Below are 18,922 nucleotides of genomic sequence, written 5' to 3'. Positions count from 1 at the left end.
ATATAGAATCTCAGAGTATATTCTTCAGCAAAGCTTTTGACACTTTTTCCTGCAGTATCCTTCTATCTTAGCTGACCATTACGGTTTGGGTAGGTGGGCAGCTAGGTTGGGTAAAAGAACTAGTGGGATGGTTGGCCTCGGAGGTCTGTGATCATACCCTATGTGGTGGCCAAGTGGTACCAAGTGAAATCATCAGGGTTTTGTCCTGGACCTGTCCTGTTTGACATCTTTAGCAATGGCCTGAAGCAGGCAACACAGGACACTTGGGTTTGCAGATGACAGCCAACAAGGGGTCCCAGTGTGATATGCTGGAGGGCAGAGCTGACAACCAAAGAATACCTGGGCAAGCTGGAGGGATGGGCCTGCAGGAACCTTGCCAAATTAATCAAGGACAAATGCCAGGTTCTTCACCTACTAGAAAGAAGAGTCCTTGGCAGGGGTTCAGGCTGCAGACAAGAGGAGCTGCAGAGAGGTACTGCGAAAGCCGTAAGGGTGCTGGCACATTGTCAGGTGCCAAGAGAGGTGGTGTCACCTCCATCCTTGGAGGTTTTCAAGGCTGAACTAGGCAAAACTCTTGAGCAACGTAGTCTGACCTCATGGTTGAGTGTGGTTTGAGCCAGGGGTTGGACTGAAAGGCTTCCTGACGTCCCTGCAATACTTTATCCTGTGATTCAATGACTACTTACTTATACAATTTCAGATTTTAAGTTGAATTTGAAATTTACCTTTAAGTTAATTTGCATGTCTAAAATGTTACACGCTCAGTCTGTTCTCTCACAAACTCAACTAACGCTTACTCTTGTGTGTGTGTCTGTTTTAGTGTTCCATTTAAAAGAAAAAATAAAAAAATAAATCTGGGCCTTTACCAAGCTTGCATTTCAGAAATAATCACAAGTGTTATTTGCATCTCTGTGCTTATTACTCATTTCTTTTGTGCTTATTTCTTGTGTAAACTTGGCACGTGGTTAATACTCTTTTTTTGTTTCAACAGAGGGAGAATACATCAAGATGTTCATGCGAGGTCGACCAATCACAATGTTCATTCCTTCTGATGTAGAAAACTATGATGATATTAGGACAGAGCTGCCTCCTGAAAAGTTAAAACTGGAGTGGGTGTATCCTTGAGATCAGTGACTACTTGCTGTTCCCTTTTTGTCTTGTCTTGCTTGTTTTGTTTCCCTTCAGAAACTGGTCTTTGTCTTTTTTCACAGATAAAAATTACTTAAAAGCTGGGGGGTGGGTGGAAGGGGGAAGTTAAATGTAACAATTTGACTATTGAAATAGGTTTTAGTTACTGTATAGTATGACTTTAAGCTGCCAAATATTTAGATAGGGAAAAGTTGTACCTTTTTTTTTTTTTCTTTGCTGTTGAAACAAGTTGCAATTTATTTTAGGTAGGAAAGAAATTGTCTTTGGAGAGTTAGTGTTTCAAAAATGTCCCTACTGCATTAATGTAGGCTTTACATTCAGGAACTTTGTTAGTTTTCAATTTCTGTTCATTTTCAGGAGGCTTTAGAGCTATGGAAGATTTTTACTTTCTCATTGCCCTTACTCTCAGGGCAAGGATTGCAGAAGCAGCATCCTTTGCACTACTTCTGTGTTTCAGCTTCAAAGTGAAGAGGTTAATTTCTGGGAGACTAGTTTGCATTAAATGCATATCCTCCTGCATGTCTTCTTTGCATGTCTTCCTTTCACCACCTCCATCTCTGCAGAGTCTTCCAGTAAGCTGTGATTGTATAAGTAGGCTTCTTAGGACTTCATTGAAATAACGTGTCTAGGCAGCACTGGAGTTGGTCTAATAATCTTCAGGTTGATCCTTCTGATGTTGCTGAAAGCAGGAAGATTTTTAGGAATGCTGATGATACACCGTCAAGTGTCAGGATATGTACAGACAGAGGCTGCCCATACCCCTCTCAGCATATCTGTTGGTGACTAAGGCATACATGTATTTTAAGCTAGACTTTGGCACTTGCTTTAGGAAAGAGGATTTTTGTATTATTTTCCCTGCCTTTATTAACTAATAAATGTTTGAGAGAGATAAAATTGGGTTCTTAGTTATGAAGGGCAGGTGAGGAACTCAAGTCCTCTGAACTTTTCAGTGAGACTGTGGAAGTTTAGACCATAAAAGAGGATAGTTTTGGATTAAAGGTCTCAGTGGAAGGAAGAAGGAAGCTCTTACTCATGCTTTGCAAAGCTGTGGTGCTCAGCTTTTCTGCCATCACAGCTCTTGGGTTGGTGATACTGGCACTCATGACTGCAGAGTGAATTGGGTCAGTCTGCAATCTGGCTGCAATGTAGTCTTTTTCTTGTGGAGTTCACTTTCAGCAGGATCAACCCATTGGGTTGGTTTGCCCCACAAACACGCAAGGGCTAGAGCTGGCATACTGGAGGAAGATCAGATCTGCTTTTGCAGCAGCAATGAGCAGTTCAGACTGATGAAAACTGATCATGAAATCACATCGTCTGTTAAGTAGGTGCAAATCCCGGTGTAGACACACTTATTTCATGTCCAAGGACCTTAAGTTCAGGTTAAACCAGTTTCCTGAGGCAGGCTAATTAGGGGGAAATAAATCTAGTCTCAACAACCTGTCCATATGTTTTTTGGAATTTAAGGGAATGTCATCTTAAATCAGACCAGCATGTTTGAGTGTAGAGTATTGTTAGGATACAGCGGTGAGGAAAACAATGATGAAAAGGCAGTAAAATTTATGAGGGCTTAATATTGGTCTCTATGAAATTCCACAACGTTGCTTCTCCATTTTGGAAAGGGGATGATACAGCAGCAGCAGATCTTGTACTTCATGCACAGGTTTAGCAAGGGGAAGAAATCTGCAAGCCAGCTGTAACTTCCAAGTGTGATGGCAAACTGAAGCGTGTGCACCTTATTAAAAAGGCGTGGGACACTGAGGCACAGAATATTTTAGTCATGCCAGTGTTCTGCAACTGAAAGGTCAATTGGGTGTTGGATCGTTCAGTCTGTAAGTTTTGAATGCCTTTAATTCTTCTGCCTTCTGGGTGATTGTTTAGGTTTTCCTTTGTTATTGTTTTGAAACATGCTGATGAGCTATGAACAACTTCAAGGCAAGAACAGAAGGGTTCCTGGGTTGGGTTTTTTTGTATTGTTTTGGTTTGGGTTTTTGATTGGTTAGTTTGGGAGAGGAAGTGTTATTTTCAGATAAACTGTGTCCTGCAGGTGTATTCACCTACTGATAGCCAGTACTGTAGATTCAACAGCACACACTTATTGTCTGCCTTGCAGATTAATTCCTGTCAACTGAAGCAATAACTAAGCTGCTTGGCAAGATAAAGTAGATCATGAGGAAGCGTGAGCTCTTGGCTCTCTGTTTCCTGAGTGATTTCATTTAAATTTAATAATGTAATTTGGGTATCCCTGCTTTGCAGTGCAGTATTCTGCACTTCAGAGCTGGTTAAAGCCTATCTGGTATTCCTAGGAATAGTGAAAGGGGCTTGTTTAGTAACAGCAGAGGTCAGAGACAGTGCTGCTGTTGACAGGAGGTGACTTTATAGACTCTTTCTCCCAGTGTATAGTTCAGTGTCTGGAGGCTGTTCCTGACTCCCTGCTATGAGGTTATTTTTAGCACTAGTGCTCTTCTTTCTAAGAATAATTGAAGCCAGCAGTAAATTTACTATTAAATTTTGGTGTACAGTGGATCACTTTTCTTTAGGGCCATGGCTGTTCTTAGCCAATTAAAAACAAACAAACAAAAAAAAGCCACCACAACTAAAACCTGTTAAGCATATCAAGTGTTGTGACAAAACAGTGTTTGTAATTGGTGAGGAAAAATTCACAATAGGAAGACCACTGTTTCTCAATTGCCCTGGTTAAAACATTGCTGTTATTGAAAGATTAAAATTGAAATTTAGGGGATATTAAGTGTCAAAGTTATGTTGCCCCTTTTTCTGTAGAGAGAGACAGTCAATTATTATGTTAACATATATATAATAAATAACTGCTTTTTTCTGACTGTGTGGAGAAGGAAAGAAGTGCTGTGGAGCAACAACCCCTCTCATTTTCTCTCAAGATAATCTGGAATGGAAAGTGAAGAAAACAAAAAAATTCTCTCACAAAATAGGTTGTTCCTTTACATGCTTCTAAAAAACACACTCCTAGAAAATGCAACCACTCTTTGGGCCTTTATTGTGTATGAAGAGGAAAGGAAAGGAATAGACTAAGAAAACATAAATATCTTTTGCAGCCTCATGAATGCCAGAGCTCAATGGTGGGTGCCAAAATATTTAGCCTTAGCTCTGCATGGCAGACTTCTGCTGTGGAAAGACGTGGTTGTGTAAATCATTAATACTTTTCTAGGGTGGATGTTCAAAGATGTCAGTCTTACTAAATCCTTATCAATACACTCCGTATTGTCTACAGCAGATGAACAAAATCTGCCTTTCTCCTCAGAGGATGTATTTAGCATAGTGTTCTTCATGCTTCAGGATAGAAAAAATATTTTCATTGGTTTGTAGCCCATCATTTTTTAAAGTTCAGTGGTCTGGTTATTTTGGTTTATTTTGGTTTTTTTTTTATGAAAGGCCATTCTGGAGTTTCTTTTTGTTCTGTCAATGTTTAAAAGAAGACGACAGAGGAAAATTTAATGGGAAAGTAAATAGGGATGGAGGAGAAAGAAACAGCAGCTTTTTTTTTTTTTCTTTCCAGCCCTCAAGCATCGTGTTCTGTCAGCATTTCTCTCAATGTCATTTGCTAAGCAAGCCAGTGAATAATCTCAGCTTTGGAGGAGCTATTGTGTTCTGTAATAAATGGAAGACAGCAAGATATAAATCAGATAAATCCGTTTTGTTTTCCATACGCTTAAGAGATTTAACTGGCAACTGAATGTGGTGTGCCTCTTTGAACCATTGTCTAGTTACAGCTTGTGTTTAACTTGGCAAGTGTTCCTGTGGTTTGATTGAACTGCAAAAGAGAAAAGGTACAGTGGTGAGGGATTTGGGGGCATGAGGGGCAGTGCTGGAAGGCATGTGGTAGTATTTTTGGTAGAACTGTAGCCCTTTTTTGAGGAGAATAGAGACCAGGCTGTCAGCTTAGGAGATGTCAGTTTAGATACTCCAGAACTTGGACTACTGCACCTGCTTTCTTTTAGGGGAAAGGGCCAGTTGCACCCATCCAGCTTTCTTTGTGCTGGTCTTTGGCTTTCTGTTATTTATGTGATTAACCAGGACCTAAGGCTGGAATCCCTCAGCTAACATTACTTAATGTCTTTCCCATACTTTCCTTGCTTTTGCAGGTGTGTTAGTTGGCACTGAAGTGGAGAGCTCTCTGAAGTGCAGGACATAACAGGAAAGTTACATTTTTTGGGGGCTACAGAGCTACTGTTGAAGTCTGAGTTATGATGTTAATTGTACCTAGTGACCTTGGGAACTGAAATACAGGCAAAGAGCCACATTAATAGTCTAGGTGAAGAAAATTGCACCTGTTTCTAAGAAATAATGAGTTGCAATAACGTTTGATCAGTGCTAACCAAGGCTGGTTTGCAGTGTGTAAAACTTAAAAAATGTCACTAGGAGTCATCTGGGTTTCCTACAAAAATGAACCCTTTTATATATTTTGGATAGATTTAGATAGAATATTTTTCACTGTGTCAGCTGCCTTGGACTTTTGTTTGTTTTAAAAATACTCTAAAACAATCTGAAGAAATATTTCCTGACCTTGGCAGCTGCTGTGCAGAAGCCTGCCTTTTTCTGAAGGGCATCAAGACTTTTCACACGCTTGCTTTAAGAGGCCAAATGAAAGTAATATTCTGATCCTTGAGGTGCAGATGCACAGCTCTGTTGCTGTAAAAGATGTCAGATTGGAACAGTGAGTCCTGCTGTTCCCTAATGAAGCTTCACATGGAGGTGTTTATAAAATGACAACACTGTATTTGTTTTAGTTCAGTGTGCTTTATGTATTTTATTTTTTACAACGATGAGCATGCCTTTCTAAGGGATTTGGTTTCCTGAAGTCCATGGAGTTTGTTTTGTTAAAATTGTGTTCCTGAAATTGTTCTCTAGTTCCAGAGGAAAACATAAAAGGCATTTGCTTACATGAGAGCTCCTCAGGAATCCTCTAAGAGAAAGAAAGAGAAAAAAAGTTAGTGGAATGTTTTTTTTTTTTCCTGGCTTACAGTGATTTTGAAGACCTTGACTTTAAACAAAAATGTATAGGTATGGGTATCGTGGAAGAGACTGTCGAGCCAATGTTTACCTCCTTCCTACAGGAGAAATTGTCTATTTTATAGCATCAGTGGTGGTACTGTTTAACTATGAGGAGAGAACCCAGCGACACTACTTGGGTCACACAGACTGCGTTAAATGGTCAGTATATAACACTTGCATGTAAGTATGGATGTAACAATGCAGAAATTTATTTCCTTATTCTCTCCTGCATGTATGTATGAGCTTGTTAATATCATCATAATTGTAGTTATTTTCTGTTTCCTCAGTCCCAGTACATTCACTGTAGTAAACGCTGCACAAGTGAAGGGTGTTAGGCAGTCCATGCTAGTTTAGGATTTCTGTCTTAAATGTAGAACAACAGCTTACATAGACAATGTAGGATTGTCTGATTAGAGAAGAGATCTTTGCATAAATTGTTCTAATTAGGTGAGCTAGAAATGAAAAGTTGTTGTCAGTCTAATTCTAAATTAGCAGAATGTAGAAGTAAATAAATTCTAAATTTATTTAAAGGCATTATAGCAGAGGTGCAGTCAAAGGAAAACTGGAGAACCAAATGGAAAACTGAGCAGTAATTTTCTCATTTTTTTGATAGAAGCCCCATCCAAGTATTAAGACTCTCTGAAGGATCAGAAAGTTGTGTGCAAAACAAAACAGACACGGGGAGATTGAAGCCCTTGTCACAGGAGGTGCAAAGGCAGTTGCTGACTTTACAATATTAGTCTGAAGAATAGTGCATGTAATGTAAGGGTGAACGTGAGCTCCCCACTGTACCTGAATGGAGAAGGGTTGTCTTCTCTGTTCTCCTGGCTGTGCTTTGGTAACTGTAATTGCTTCCTGTCAGAGGAATGCTGTCAGTCGTGTCTTCACTTTCATTCAAAAAACTAGACTTAATTGTAAATGGCTTTGGCATCCATTGTTCAGACCTCTTCAGGCTTTCTCCTCCCCCTTCCCTGTTTCAATGGCTTTCTTCACCTTTGTAATTTTACAGAGAAAGCCAATAGGAAGGTTGGTCAAAAAATCACTAGGACTAATAGGATGTGTATTCTGAAATCTGTTTTTTCACATCAGCTCCAGAGCAAAATGGGATAAGCAAAAGCTTTTTTGTCCTTACACTAATGTAGTGCAGCATACTGGAGAACTTCATTAGTTAGATCACTAATTTATTTCAAGTGGCAGTAATCCCTGACTCCTGGGTGCACAAATCCTCCACCAGCTTTTCAGCTGTTTTTTCCCCCTGGTTCACACTATCTTTAGGTTTAGCCATAAAGTCTGCTGTAGTTTTAAAAATACAGCACATAACTAGGTGTAAAAAGTTTATCATGAGACAATGTATATTTTGTTATCATGAACTCCTGATACAGTGCAAACCTTGATCCTCTAGAGCATGGATGGAGGTGGCTCTTATGGCACTGCAGGTTGTGTGTCAGCAGCCATTGCCTGATCAGCCCATCAATACAGCATGTAATGAAATAGTCTGATGAAAAATATTCAAGATGTCTCATTTGAAGTGGGATTTAGGATCATAAGTGTCTTCATGGGCTTCTGTTGAGAAAGGAAAAAAAAAAATTAGAAAAAAAACTCAGTTTTGAAGACCTATGACAGCAAAAGCAAGTCATATTTCTGTCTGTCTTAGTCTTGCAGTTCATCCAGACAAAATTAGAATTGCAACAGGACAGTTAGCTGGAGTGGATAAAGATGGAAGGGTAAGTAATAGAGCTGTTGAGCAGTAGTAACTTGTTTTGAAATCAGGAAAAAGTATTTTGTTTTTTTTTTAGTCTCATCATCACCTTCTGTTTGGAGTTTGTGACGTCTCATCATCACCTTCTGTTTGGAGTTTACCTTTACTGAGATATTTTGCTGTTTCTAAAGTTACAGCCTATATCACTAGTAAAAGACAGTAACTACTAAGCACTCTGCCATATATCAAAAAGAGCAGAAGCTAATCAAGTCCTTTACCTGTGACACCGAAAACTCAATTTTAATTCTGCAAGCAAATGTGAAACTTGTAATTGATCTGTACTGCCAGGTCGCTTCTGTCACATTTCTTTCAATAAGTTATCTCCTAAAGGAGAACAAGTCCCCCTTCTGTGGGTCAGTGTACTCTTAAGGCTTCATGGATGAAGAAATTAACTTTGAGAATCCATGGAAGGTGTGTCAAACTTGCCTACAAACTTGCTCGTTTGAGAGCAAGCATGTTAAAACATAGTTGTCTCTGTCTCTTGGCAAACTGTAAGAATTTGAATAATTGGATTATCAACATGAAGTTAGAAACAAATGGAAAAAAAAAAATAAGGGAAAAATAGAGTAGATACTGTGAGGTGTAGAAGCATATTAAATAGAGCCTTTATTCAGATGTTCAACTTAATTTCTTAGATTTTGTAAGAAATTGATGTGAGGTTTTTTGTATAGATGTTATGATTTCCACTGCACATTTGTTAGGGCTGGTTGGTTTGGTTTTCCATCAGTGAGGTGATTTATTCTATGGTGAATGCTGTCCTCAAGCCAACTTAATTCCCACTTTATTTGGGATTGTTTCATATTTATGAATCTTAGCTGGTTGGGGATAGTGCTTGTATGAAATATAACCATGGCTCTTTTCATAGAGTATTTGGTGAGGGTTAGGGGACTCTGTGCACCAGGGTTGATTGGTTTGTTTTTTCCTACTTTATATATTAAACAATGATTAATATATCAAATATATCAAACAGTGTTTGATCATTCTCTTCAGGTGGCTAGGTCTGGGCTCTGAAATGCAAGATGGCTCTTCCATTATATATTTGTTGGCTTCCATTACAGAGAGATTTATTTTCACAACTACCAAATGCCACCCTACTTAATTTCCTGCCTTGATGGCACTGCTATCATGCTTGTAGCCCAGACAGAGGGAGCAAGATTGTCTTGACTCTCACCTCTTGAGCTTCAAGATCCTCTCCAGCAGCCCCACCAGCAGAGGTCATCCTGCATTTCGGTCTCCGCTTTGTAGCTCCGGTAGCATCTGCTGAACTAAACTTGCCACCAGCTGCTGGGTGCTTCCCTGTTGATGATGTTGTTTGTCCCATTGGTTTTTCACACAGCCTCTGCAGCCCCATGTTAGAGTGTGGGACTCGGTGAGCCTGGTGACACTGCAGGTCATCGGCCTTGGGACTTTTGAGCGTGGAGTGGGGTGCTTGGACTTTTCGAAAGCGGTAAGAGGGGTCCAATTGATGAGTTAATTTATCCAATCCTATGTAAACAGGAAGGAAATCTGTGGAGATCTTGTATGTGGTTGTCTAGCTGAGCTGTTTTGGTATTACAAGTGTGTGGGTAAAGTTTATGTATCCTTGATAAAACCAGCTAACAGCAAGCTAGCTGGAGAGACAGGAAACTGCACGTGTAAAATTGTGGTAACAAACTAGCACAGTGAATAAACAGCAGGCAAGGAAAAATCTCAACTAGAAATTGAAGTCCGTGCTTGGTTTTGTGGTTTGGTTTTGTTTGTGAGGGGCTTGGCTTTTTTGTGTGGGTGTTAAAAACAAGTTTGCTAGTGATGTTCATGAAGAGAAATTTTAGTGAGTTCTGATAGAAGGGGTAACTTTTCTGCTTGCACGGCAGGAGCAAGGTTTGAATCCACCAACAGGAAATTTAAAAAACAAAACAAAACAACCCACACACCACCAACACATTACCTTGTGCTGTTTTTTTTTCCCCAGGGAATAATTTGTTCAATTTGTGCCTCTACTTTTACAGAGGAATAAAAAAAAACAGCACAGAAAAGGAAGCCTCGTTACTAGGCCCACAGGATTTATCAGGAAGGCAATAACAAGCACAGATTTGCTTCTTGTCACTGATAAAGTTCTCAATTCATAATGTTGAGGTTTTTTTGTAAAATATATGTATATTTTAATCTGTAAGCTGCCTTTGGATTTTTACCAAAGCACTGAGACATATCAGACCTACTGAAGGCCTGCACTGTGATCCTGCATGCCAGCCAGAAGAATTAATATGTCCTAAAAAAAAAAGTCTAATTTTTTTTTTTTGCTAAGAGAGGAAGAGATTCACAGGACAGCTGAGGTGGGAAGAGATGTCTGGAGATCACCTCATCCACCATCCTGCTTACAGCAGGCTCAGCCAGAACGTGCTGCTCAGGGTAGTGTCCACCTGAGTTCTGGGTATCTCCAAGGATGGAGACTCAATAGTGTCCCAGAGCAAACTATTGAAGATAAATACTTACCCTCTCTGGCTGCAGTTTCCTTTAACATTGAAATGTTGTGCCATTAGTTGTTATCTAGGTTTTGTTTTTCAGTAAATAAGTGGTGGTTTGTTTGGGTTTTTTTTAAGTCGAGAGCAGAAATAAACAGAATAATGTGAAAGGACTACTGTCATTCCTGTCACTCTAACAAGTTGTACTACAAATTCTGAACTTTTCTGTTTTCAAGATGAATAAATACATGTTTCATCCTTTTAAAAACAAAGGAAACAAATCACTAAAGAAATTTTGAGGACTAATTTTTAGTTTTTATCAGTTCTGTTCTGTCACTAGAACTGATTTTGATACCTTATTTACAGTCTCACGTGATTCTTCACTAGACTGAAACAGTGAGTGGGCAGCATTGAGAACTGTGGTCTTACCACAGATTTCCTCAGCCAATGCAAGAGCTGTGTATATCACCACTGCTGTCTTCCATTTCTTTTCACTTCATAACTGACATGTCTTTATGCATTTTACTGCTCATAATAGTATTTGGGAATAAAAATTTCAACCACCTCTATTTTCATAATCTGATAGAGAATGTGGTTGAACTGCAAGAATCAACTTTAAAATAAGACCTCCTCCAAATCTTTCTACACCTGTCCTTGAAACAACTGGTTTGTGCAAGTATGTGTTGCTGTGAATATGTATTTGTTCTAAGATTTTGTCTGCTTTTAATTCCATACAGCTGTATTTACCATTTTCTTGTACAATTCTTCAAAATAAGATATTTCAGTATGACAGCACTCTAGATGCCAGTCTTTCTGTTCTGTCAGCATCATTTTATTCAGAAACTGGTACCTTTGCTGCATTTTTACCAACTATGTGGTGGAACTGCTGGTACTTAATGCTCCATGAGGGAAAAACAATGAGACGTGCTTGCAAAATTTGATAATGTGAAGTTATGTGTATGTGGTCATGACATTTAAGAAACAAAACAAGTGGAGCTGTGTGTCTGTCCTCTCAGAACTGAGGAAAGACAAAATATTTGCAGCACAGAAAAAGGCAGAAGCCTCTTTGGTAGTAGCATGATATTGCAAACAAATAAATAAAAAAAAAAAAGACAACAAAAACAAACTGAAAGGGAAAAACTTGGTAAGATACTTTTAAGGCTTTCCTAGAATATATTTGAAGCATGGTCATCTTTTGTGAGATTATGTAAAAACATGTGTATCTCTAATATTAAAGGAAAATGCCAGATATATCAAGCTTATCATTACTTTAAAGGGACTTAATTAATTTATAGTTGTACCTTTGTGGATTTTTTTAAATACTACTGTCCTGCCCTGTTTGTAAATGGGGTATAATAGTATTTTGTCACCATTTCTTTTTTTTTTCCTTTTTGTTTAGGATTCTGGTACTCATTTATGTGTAATTGATGACTCTAATGAGCATATGCTCACTGTATGGGATTGGCAGAGGAAATCCAAAATAGCAGAAATAAAGGTAATTATGGCACAAATTAATATCCTTAAATAGAAGTGGGTTTGTTCCCATGAATAGAACAGTTTGTGAGACACTTTTGATATTATTAGTTGGAAACTGTAACTGTGTAATACTACTGGCTTGTATAAGGTCACAAAAATGTATTCTTGTTCATTAGAAGGGGTTTGAATATTGGAGAGCTTATTATTACATTTTACTCATCCCTAAAAGCCAATCCAGATAAAGAAATTCTCTAATAATTTCCCAATTTAAAAAGAAATAAAACACGGGGATTTAAGAAACTGAAGTGATGATTCAGTATAGAGTTGTTTCTTAAAAACAAAACAAAACCAACACAGCTTTTAGACATTCTTTATTTTAATTTTTGTCTGAACTGAGTTCCAGACATCGATTCTCAGGACGTGTCTTTTCTCATCTGAAGTCCATTAGTGCTTTTGTAGATTGCAATCCTGTTTGCTTCCCTGCTTCTTTAGTACACTTCTAAATTTCTGATCAATGAGTTCTCAGAGGTGTTGCACTCAATGCCCATCTGAAGTTGATTTCACTGGAAACACACAATCCAATAATAACTTGGTGTAGAAGTCCATGTTTTGAGACATCTTTGCATTATACAATATCAAGCAAAGAGATACTACAAGGATGTGGAACTGAGTGGTTAAAAAATTTAATCATGACTCTACAAGCTTAAGTGCCTCTACATGATTACAAACTTATAATGTCAGCTAACAAAATTAGGTTGGTTTGACTCATTTTCTAAGTTTTGTTGACCAATAATAATTGTATTCTGTTGTTTTAATGTTAATTCTCTGTCAGTATTTTCATTGCTTGCTGATATTTAATATGAAGCTATTTGGCCTATGCCTTGTATTTCCATTTTTTTGACTATGTTTTGACTATTTCCACTCTCCAGGGAGTTCCTCAGTGTTTCAGAATTGGCCAGCAGTAATTATTTGTGCTTAGGACTTGATCTTGCAGCATCCTAAGCACCTTCCACGATAGCTGGTATGAGCAGTTTCATCCCTTGAGCTAAGATGCCTTTTCTCATCTGAACTCCATTCAATCTTTCAGTCCTTAGTTTCCATAGGATTTGTGGATATAGCAAATATGCTCATGTGGATGAAACTGTGAGTGAGAAGCATAATTCAATAAATATGGCCATCAACAAAAAACAACACTGAGGAAGGTTGTTTTCCTAAAGCAAGCCAAAAATGGTGAAGTGGGAAAGGGGTGCTCCCCAGGTGCTGATTCAGCAGCACTTTTATGTACCCTTCTTTAAAGCCTGGGCTTAAATCCCAAGGAAGTAAATGCACTGATGCATGTACCTAAGTGCTTTGTGGAGTCATTGCCTCCAGGAGATGATTTTTCAAAGACATATTCAACAAAGACAGTTTTGTTGAATATACTTTAGAAGTTAGATAAATGACAAGTCGGTTTGTTGTTTTTGTAAAATCTATTGGTAAAGGATAAAATACTCACTGAGGTGTTAGTAATTCAGTAACAGCATATCCAGCCATGTTACTGTTGTCCCACATGCCTCTGTCACAGCTTTGTTGTTCAGAATATTAAACCAGTCCTGTCTAAAAACCAAGCAGGGTTTTCAACACAAAAAAAGCCTTCTACACATAATTCACTTTCTATGGCAAAAATCTTAGCTATTGCAGAGGTCAGAAGATTTTGTGGTCTTAAAAAGTGGATGTAAAGCCCTGACTTTCCTACTGAAGTTCTGCAGAGATCTCTTATGAATGTAAAAAATCGATATATATAAAACTATATGTGCAATCATTCAAAGAGTTGATTTAACATGAAACACTTATGAATTCTTCCAAGAATACAATGAGCTGTCTAGTTCCTCATTGTTCTGAAACTTGGGATTTTACATGTGTTTCTAGTAGTTAATGTCCCATCTGAATAAGTATTTTTTTTCTGTTATTATTTCAGACTACAAATGAAGTTGTTCTTGCTGTAGAATTCCATCCAACTGATGCAAATACCATAATAACATGTGGTAAATCTCATATTTTTTTCTGGACCTGGAGTGGTAATTCATTATCAAGGAAGCAAGGGATATTTGGGGTAAGAATGTCTTGATATCAAGTCAGTTTTAAATCAATGGAATCATCTGCTCATGCTTTCTATAAATTTGCTCCATTTTTACAGTGTACAGTTTGATCAGAGGTTAACAAACAAGGTTAAATTCTTACCTGTATGCAGAGTGTTTGGGTGTGGGTACATTAGACTGGTTACATAAGAGTACAAGCAGTTATCCCTTTGTTTTGCTTATTTTGTTTCAGAAATATGAAAAACCCAAATTTGTTCAGTGTTTGGCTTTTTTGGGAAATGGTGATGTGGTGACTGGAGACTCAGGTGGGATAATACTTATATGGGGCAAAACTACTGTAGAATCTACTCCAGGAAAAGGACCTAAAGGTAGGACACATTCACAGTTAATCCTAAATTTTAGACAGGCTGTAGAAGACAAATATAAAGGATTGCTTTAGAAAAGGAATAGGGAAACAAGCCTAAGGGTGTTTGCTTCCTGTTCTGAAGAGGTGGAACTTAGCTACTTCAAATCTCATGAATTTACAAATCTAAGAGCAACCCAGAGCTTAATAACTATTGAGACTGTGCCTGAAATGAATGAAAACTACTTTATCTAAATGTTTTGCATATAAAAAAATGTGCAGTTAATCAGCTTTCCTTTCATCCTGAGATTTGAAAAGGGCTGTAGGATCAGTTTGAGGATTCTGCAGGGTACCTTTGCCTCTTAAGCATTACATTGTACCATGCTTAGTCTTGGAGGAGTACCATTAAGTGTTGAAGCCAGTGTTGATAGAATTTTTATGTGAAGGAAAAATCTGATGCATAGTTGAACCAATTACATAAATAACAGTATCTGGTTTAGCAGATACTGAGGTATTGTCTGTAAAATACACTTCAAACCCCATCTTATTTGAAATTTGGGTTAAACTTCCTCTTTAGGGCAAAGCTTTTAAAGTTCCTCTTTAGGGCAAAGCTTTTTGTAAAAAAGAAAGGAAAATTATTCATTACCCAATATATGCAAACCTGGCACAGTTGAGCCCTAAGGTAACTTATAAATTCAAGGATAATTTATTTTATTTGGCAGCTATTTCAAACACTCTGGTTTAAACTGGTATGCCAGGAAAACGTTCATGTAAAAAGTACATTTTTAATGGTAAGTCTATTTTTGTAGGTAAATCTCTTTTCTTGTCATTCAAGCTAACTGCAATGGAAAAGTAATTTAACAAATTAGCTGATGTTTAATTTTGAAGTTCTTGTGCAAAAATAACCTCTTCCCAGTGTAATCTTAAAAGATATTGAATTGCACATTTATTTACATTAACTTAATTAAATATGGGATCTTCTAGTTTGTTTATCACACTAGATAACTAGATAATTAGAAATTATTTTTCCCAGTGTGAGAGCATGCTGACTTGAACTGACTTGAGCCATAGGCAGACTTAGCAAAGTTAGGCTGGAACTTATTTGGGTGGTGTTTTAGGCTTTTTCTGTGATTGCTATTTGAAAATACACTAGTGTCAAACCACCAGAATATTGCTTTTTAAAAAAACATATTTTCCTACAGCAGTTCTTTCGACATGAAGACCTGATTAGGATGCTAAAGGCTTCCTTTGCTACCTTTTGTTGTTTAATTTTCTCATTTCTCTTGTTCTTCCTAGTGTTTTCCTTTGAGTAGACTGCTATAGTGAGAGATGGCAAGTGCTGGTTGTGCTATTTTTAAGTGAGGCAGCATCCAGCATTAGATATTAGGTTCATGCATTCTGGAAACATTACTATAAATAATTTGCTTTTTATTCCCATAAGAGTATAGACAACAAGTCTTTGGGTTTCTTTTAATAAAATATCTTTAATTCTTTTCTAATAATGGACTTGCTAAATATTTAGCAATTATAAAGGACAGTTTCTCCTGCATCTGGAAAAACTGTGTTCCCTTGGATAGCAGAGAAACGAAAGCATTTTGCAAACAGTTGTTGTTCTTGCCTTCACAAGCTGTAGGACAATCAATCTCAAATAAGTTTCATTTTGGAAAGATAGGCCCTTTGTTTTATCTTTTTATCCTGTAAGAAAACACTACCACCTTGTGTTTGCAGTACTAATAAGCTGACAGTCCAAGTGTAATTATTTATTATATGTTGTTACTTTATTCTTCTGCCAAGAGGTGCAGCTTCTTGTAAACCCCAGGTGAAAAAAAATGAGCAGTGTTCTTTATTATTTTCTTTTTGTGCACCTAGGAGTCTATCAGATAAGCAGACAGATCAAAGCTCACGATGGCAGCGTGTTCACACTCTGTCAGATGAGGAATGGGATGCTGCTGACTGGAGGTGGGAAAGACCGAAAGATCATTCTGTGGGATCACGATCTGAATCCTGAAAGGGAAATTGAGGTAAGAGAGCAAGAGTGACAAGGAAATTGCTTTGAGCAAGGTATTGACTGGCAAGACAAGACCCCTCCCCATCCTTTGGAGCATCGGTAGGTAGGGTGATAGAATATTTTCTAGCTACTGTCTTTTTAAGTGGATGACAATGTTTTTATAATAAAAGTGTTTACCTCGTCAGCCTGGAAATGAGCCTATATGAGGTGTCAGCTCTCCTCTGTTTAAGTTGAACAGAAATTCTCCTAGCTCACCCTTAGTTTATTTTACTTATCTTTATTCTTTAGTATTGCCCGTGGTCTTGTTCAGTTTGACTGTAACCAGGATTTGAGGGGTTTAATAACATTTTTCACATAAGGCAAACAATTGATAGTATACATATAGGTATCCTGTAAGAGGTAATGGTTAATAAACTGTGTTGAGGAACTTTTTAACTTTATTCTAAACAGTGTTCAGTGTACATGTATGGCTTTGTGATTTGGCAGTAAATGGGAATGAACTGGGAAAAGTTGTACATTATGGATTTTAAAACACTTTTTTTCCTCCGACCATAAAATGACCTCTTGGAATAATGTATTTTTCTTAAAGAGTTCTAATAATGGTTTACTCCATTTACCTAGCATCCATTTGTAGGTCTTTTTTTTCTGTAACATGTATGTTTAGTTCTGTCTAGAGTTTATGACCTTGAATTGTGTATTGACTTTAGAAAATGTGGCAGAGAGTAAGCAAGCATTGTCTATCATATACAATTTAGGCTTAAGTAACACGCTGTCTTCATAACAATGTCTCTGTTTCCCTTTGGTTAATAATATTAAGTTAAATGGAACCTTTTATGTTTGGAAATATTACCAGAACCCTGACAGAGAATTTTCTGAATGATTGCATTGATTTTCTATCTTGTATGGCTAATATTAGTGTATTTTCTAAAGATAAATAATTTAGAAAACCAAATGCATACTCTAAAACAAAGCAGTGAATTAGAATTCAAGCATGCAATAAACAATAAAATTCAGAGTCATTGGTGACATAATGCATATGAACATTTCCTCAAGGCTAATGAGGAAACATTAAGAAACCCAGGAAGCATTTACTGTGTGCTACAAGATTTTTCTTATTTCTCACAATGTGTTTTGAGAAGCAAACAGGAACTGCTTATTATTCCTAGCCTGGTAAGATGAGCTGTAAGGTTGTGGAGTGCATTTGTTCCATGTATTTGACATCTAATAGTTCACATAATTTAATTGGTAATTTTTTTTCTGCTGAGACTTATTGAAATGGCATAACAGTGATTGTTTTGGTGTGAGATTGTCTTGTATGTTTATACTGAACAAATAAATGAGGTAGATTTTGGGACTAGGGTAGGCATAATTGGATTGTTTCTTTTTACTGGGAGAACTGCATTTTTGGTGCTGTGTTGTGCACTGTTTGTGGCCTTCAAAAATAAGTGGCTGTCAAGATGCATGATGTGGTTTTACAGATATTTCTTTTCCTAGGTTCCTGACCAGTATGGAACAATCAGAGCAGTAGCAGAAGGAAAAGCAGATCAATTTTTAGTGGGTACTTCACGAAACTTTGTTTTGCGAGGAACTTTTAACGATGGTTTTGTAGTAGAGGTCCAGGTGAGCACAACATTTTTTAAACTGTAACCCAAAAATGTAAAGGTTTTCCTTACCAAGATGTTATTTTAAGGGAGTCTTTATTTTATCAGTTGTTAAATCATATGTGTTTTCTTTCCAGGGTCATACAGATGAACTCTGGGGACTAGCATCCCATCCCTTCAAAGACTTATTTTTAACGTGTGCCCAAGATAGGCAAGTTTGCATGTGGAACTCTGTGGACCACACACTGGAATGGACCAGGCTGCTAGATGTATGTCAACCCTTTGATGTTAAATATGAAGTTGGAAAAAGGAGCACTTTTCTGCAACACCCTTGCCCCATCTGATTGCAAGAGAAGCAAAAATAACTGTAGTTATGGCTTTAATAACAGCTGCTCAGAAGCTTTGGTAACCTTAACCAGGCTCATCAGACATTGTACAGATTGTAATCTGGTCACCATTGTCTGATGCCTTTCTGACAATCCAAGTTGAATAGAATTGAGTCCTTTGTCCTTGTTAGTTTAATTTTTCTTCCTAGTTATTTAAACAATCAGAACCATACGGTTATGCAAGGTTTGGCTTTGGATGTCCTTCCTTGCTGTCATTGTTCATTTCATGTTCTAGTTTTGTCCTAATACCTGAGCAAAAGTATTTACATAGACAGGAAAAAGTGTTACACAGCAATTCAGGCTTTTACTTTCAAGAAGGTAGTGTTGTGTGTGTCACTGATAAATTCAAAGAAAATCTGTCTGAGGGTTATAAACGTGCTGCTAACTGATTGTTTCTTCCTGTGTCAGTTCACAGCAGAATTTTAGGGTAGCTTTGGTGTGGGGAGAGGTGTTTCCCCTAAGGAAGCAGGCAGGTAAATGGTGTGTTTGTCTCTCTGTTCAGGAGCCAGGGCACTGTGCTGACTTCCATCCCAGTGGAGCAGTGGTCGCAATAGGAACGCACTCGGGCAGGTAAAGGCCTCTCAGCCGAGCGGTGGTGATTGAAGGTTTAAAGGAGACAATTGGATGCTATGGATCTTATATGTCACAATCAATTT

The 18,922-nt window shown here is 37.7% G+C and overlaps 1 protein-coding gene across 1 annotated transcript in view; it reads left to right on the top strand.

The window, feature by feature from the left end:
- The first annotated feature begins 275 nt into the window (after positions 1–275).
- The window catches only part of EML4 (echinoderm microtubule associated protein like 4), a 37,205-nt gene continuing 18,558 nt past the window's right edge, over positions 276–18,922 (top strand). Inside the window, exons 1-12 of the mRNA XM_008950338.1 lie at positions 276–486; positions 983–1,115; positions 6,184–6,333; positions 7,829–7,898; positions 9,270–9,380; positions 11,774–11,869; positions 13,808–13,942; positions 14,161–14,296; positions 16,141–16,292; positions 17,774–17,899; positions 18,018–18,149; positions 18,769–18,836. Of these exons, the coding sequence (XP_008948586.1) occupies positions 276–486; positions 983–1,115; positions 6,184–6,333; positions 7,829–7,898; positions 9,270–9,380; positions 11,774–11,869; positions 13,808–13,942; positions 14,161–14,296; positions 16,141–16,292; positions 17,774–17,899; positions 18,018–18,149; positions 18,769–18,836 (1,520 nt within the window). The remainder of the gene's footprint in view (positions 487–982; positions 1,116–6,183; positions 6,334–7,828; positions 7,899–9,269; positions 9,381–11,773; positions 11,870–13,807; positions 13,943–14,160; positions 14,297–16,140; positions 16,293–17,773; positions 17,900–18,017; positions 18,150–18,768; positions 18,837–18,922) is intronic.

Source organism: Merops nubicus, unplaced genomic scaffold (genome assembly GCF_000691845.1).
Source record: "Merops nubicus isolate BGI_N331 unplaced genomic scaffold, ASM69184v1 scaffold13392, whole genome shotgun sequence".
NCBI lineage: Eukaryota > Metazoa > Chordata > Aves > Coraciiformes > Meropidae > Merops > Merops nubicus.
The sequence above is the reverse complement of the archived record's forward strand: the minus strand, read 5'-3'. Positions and strand labels throughout refer to the sequence as shown.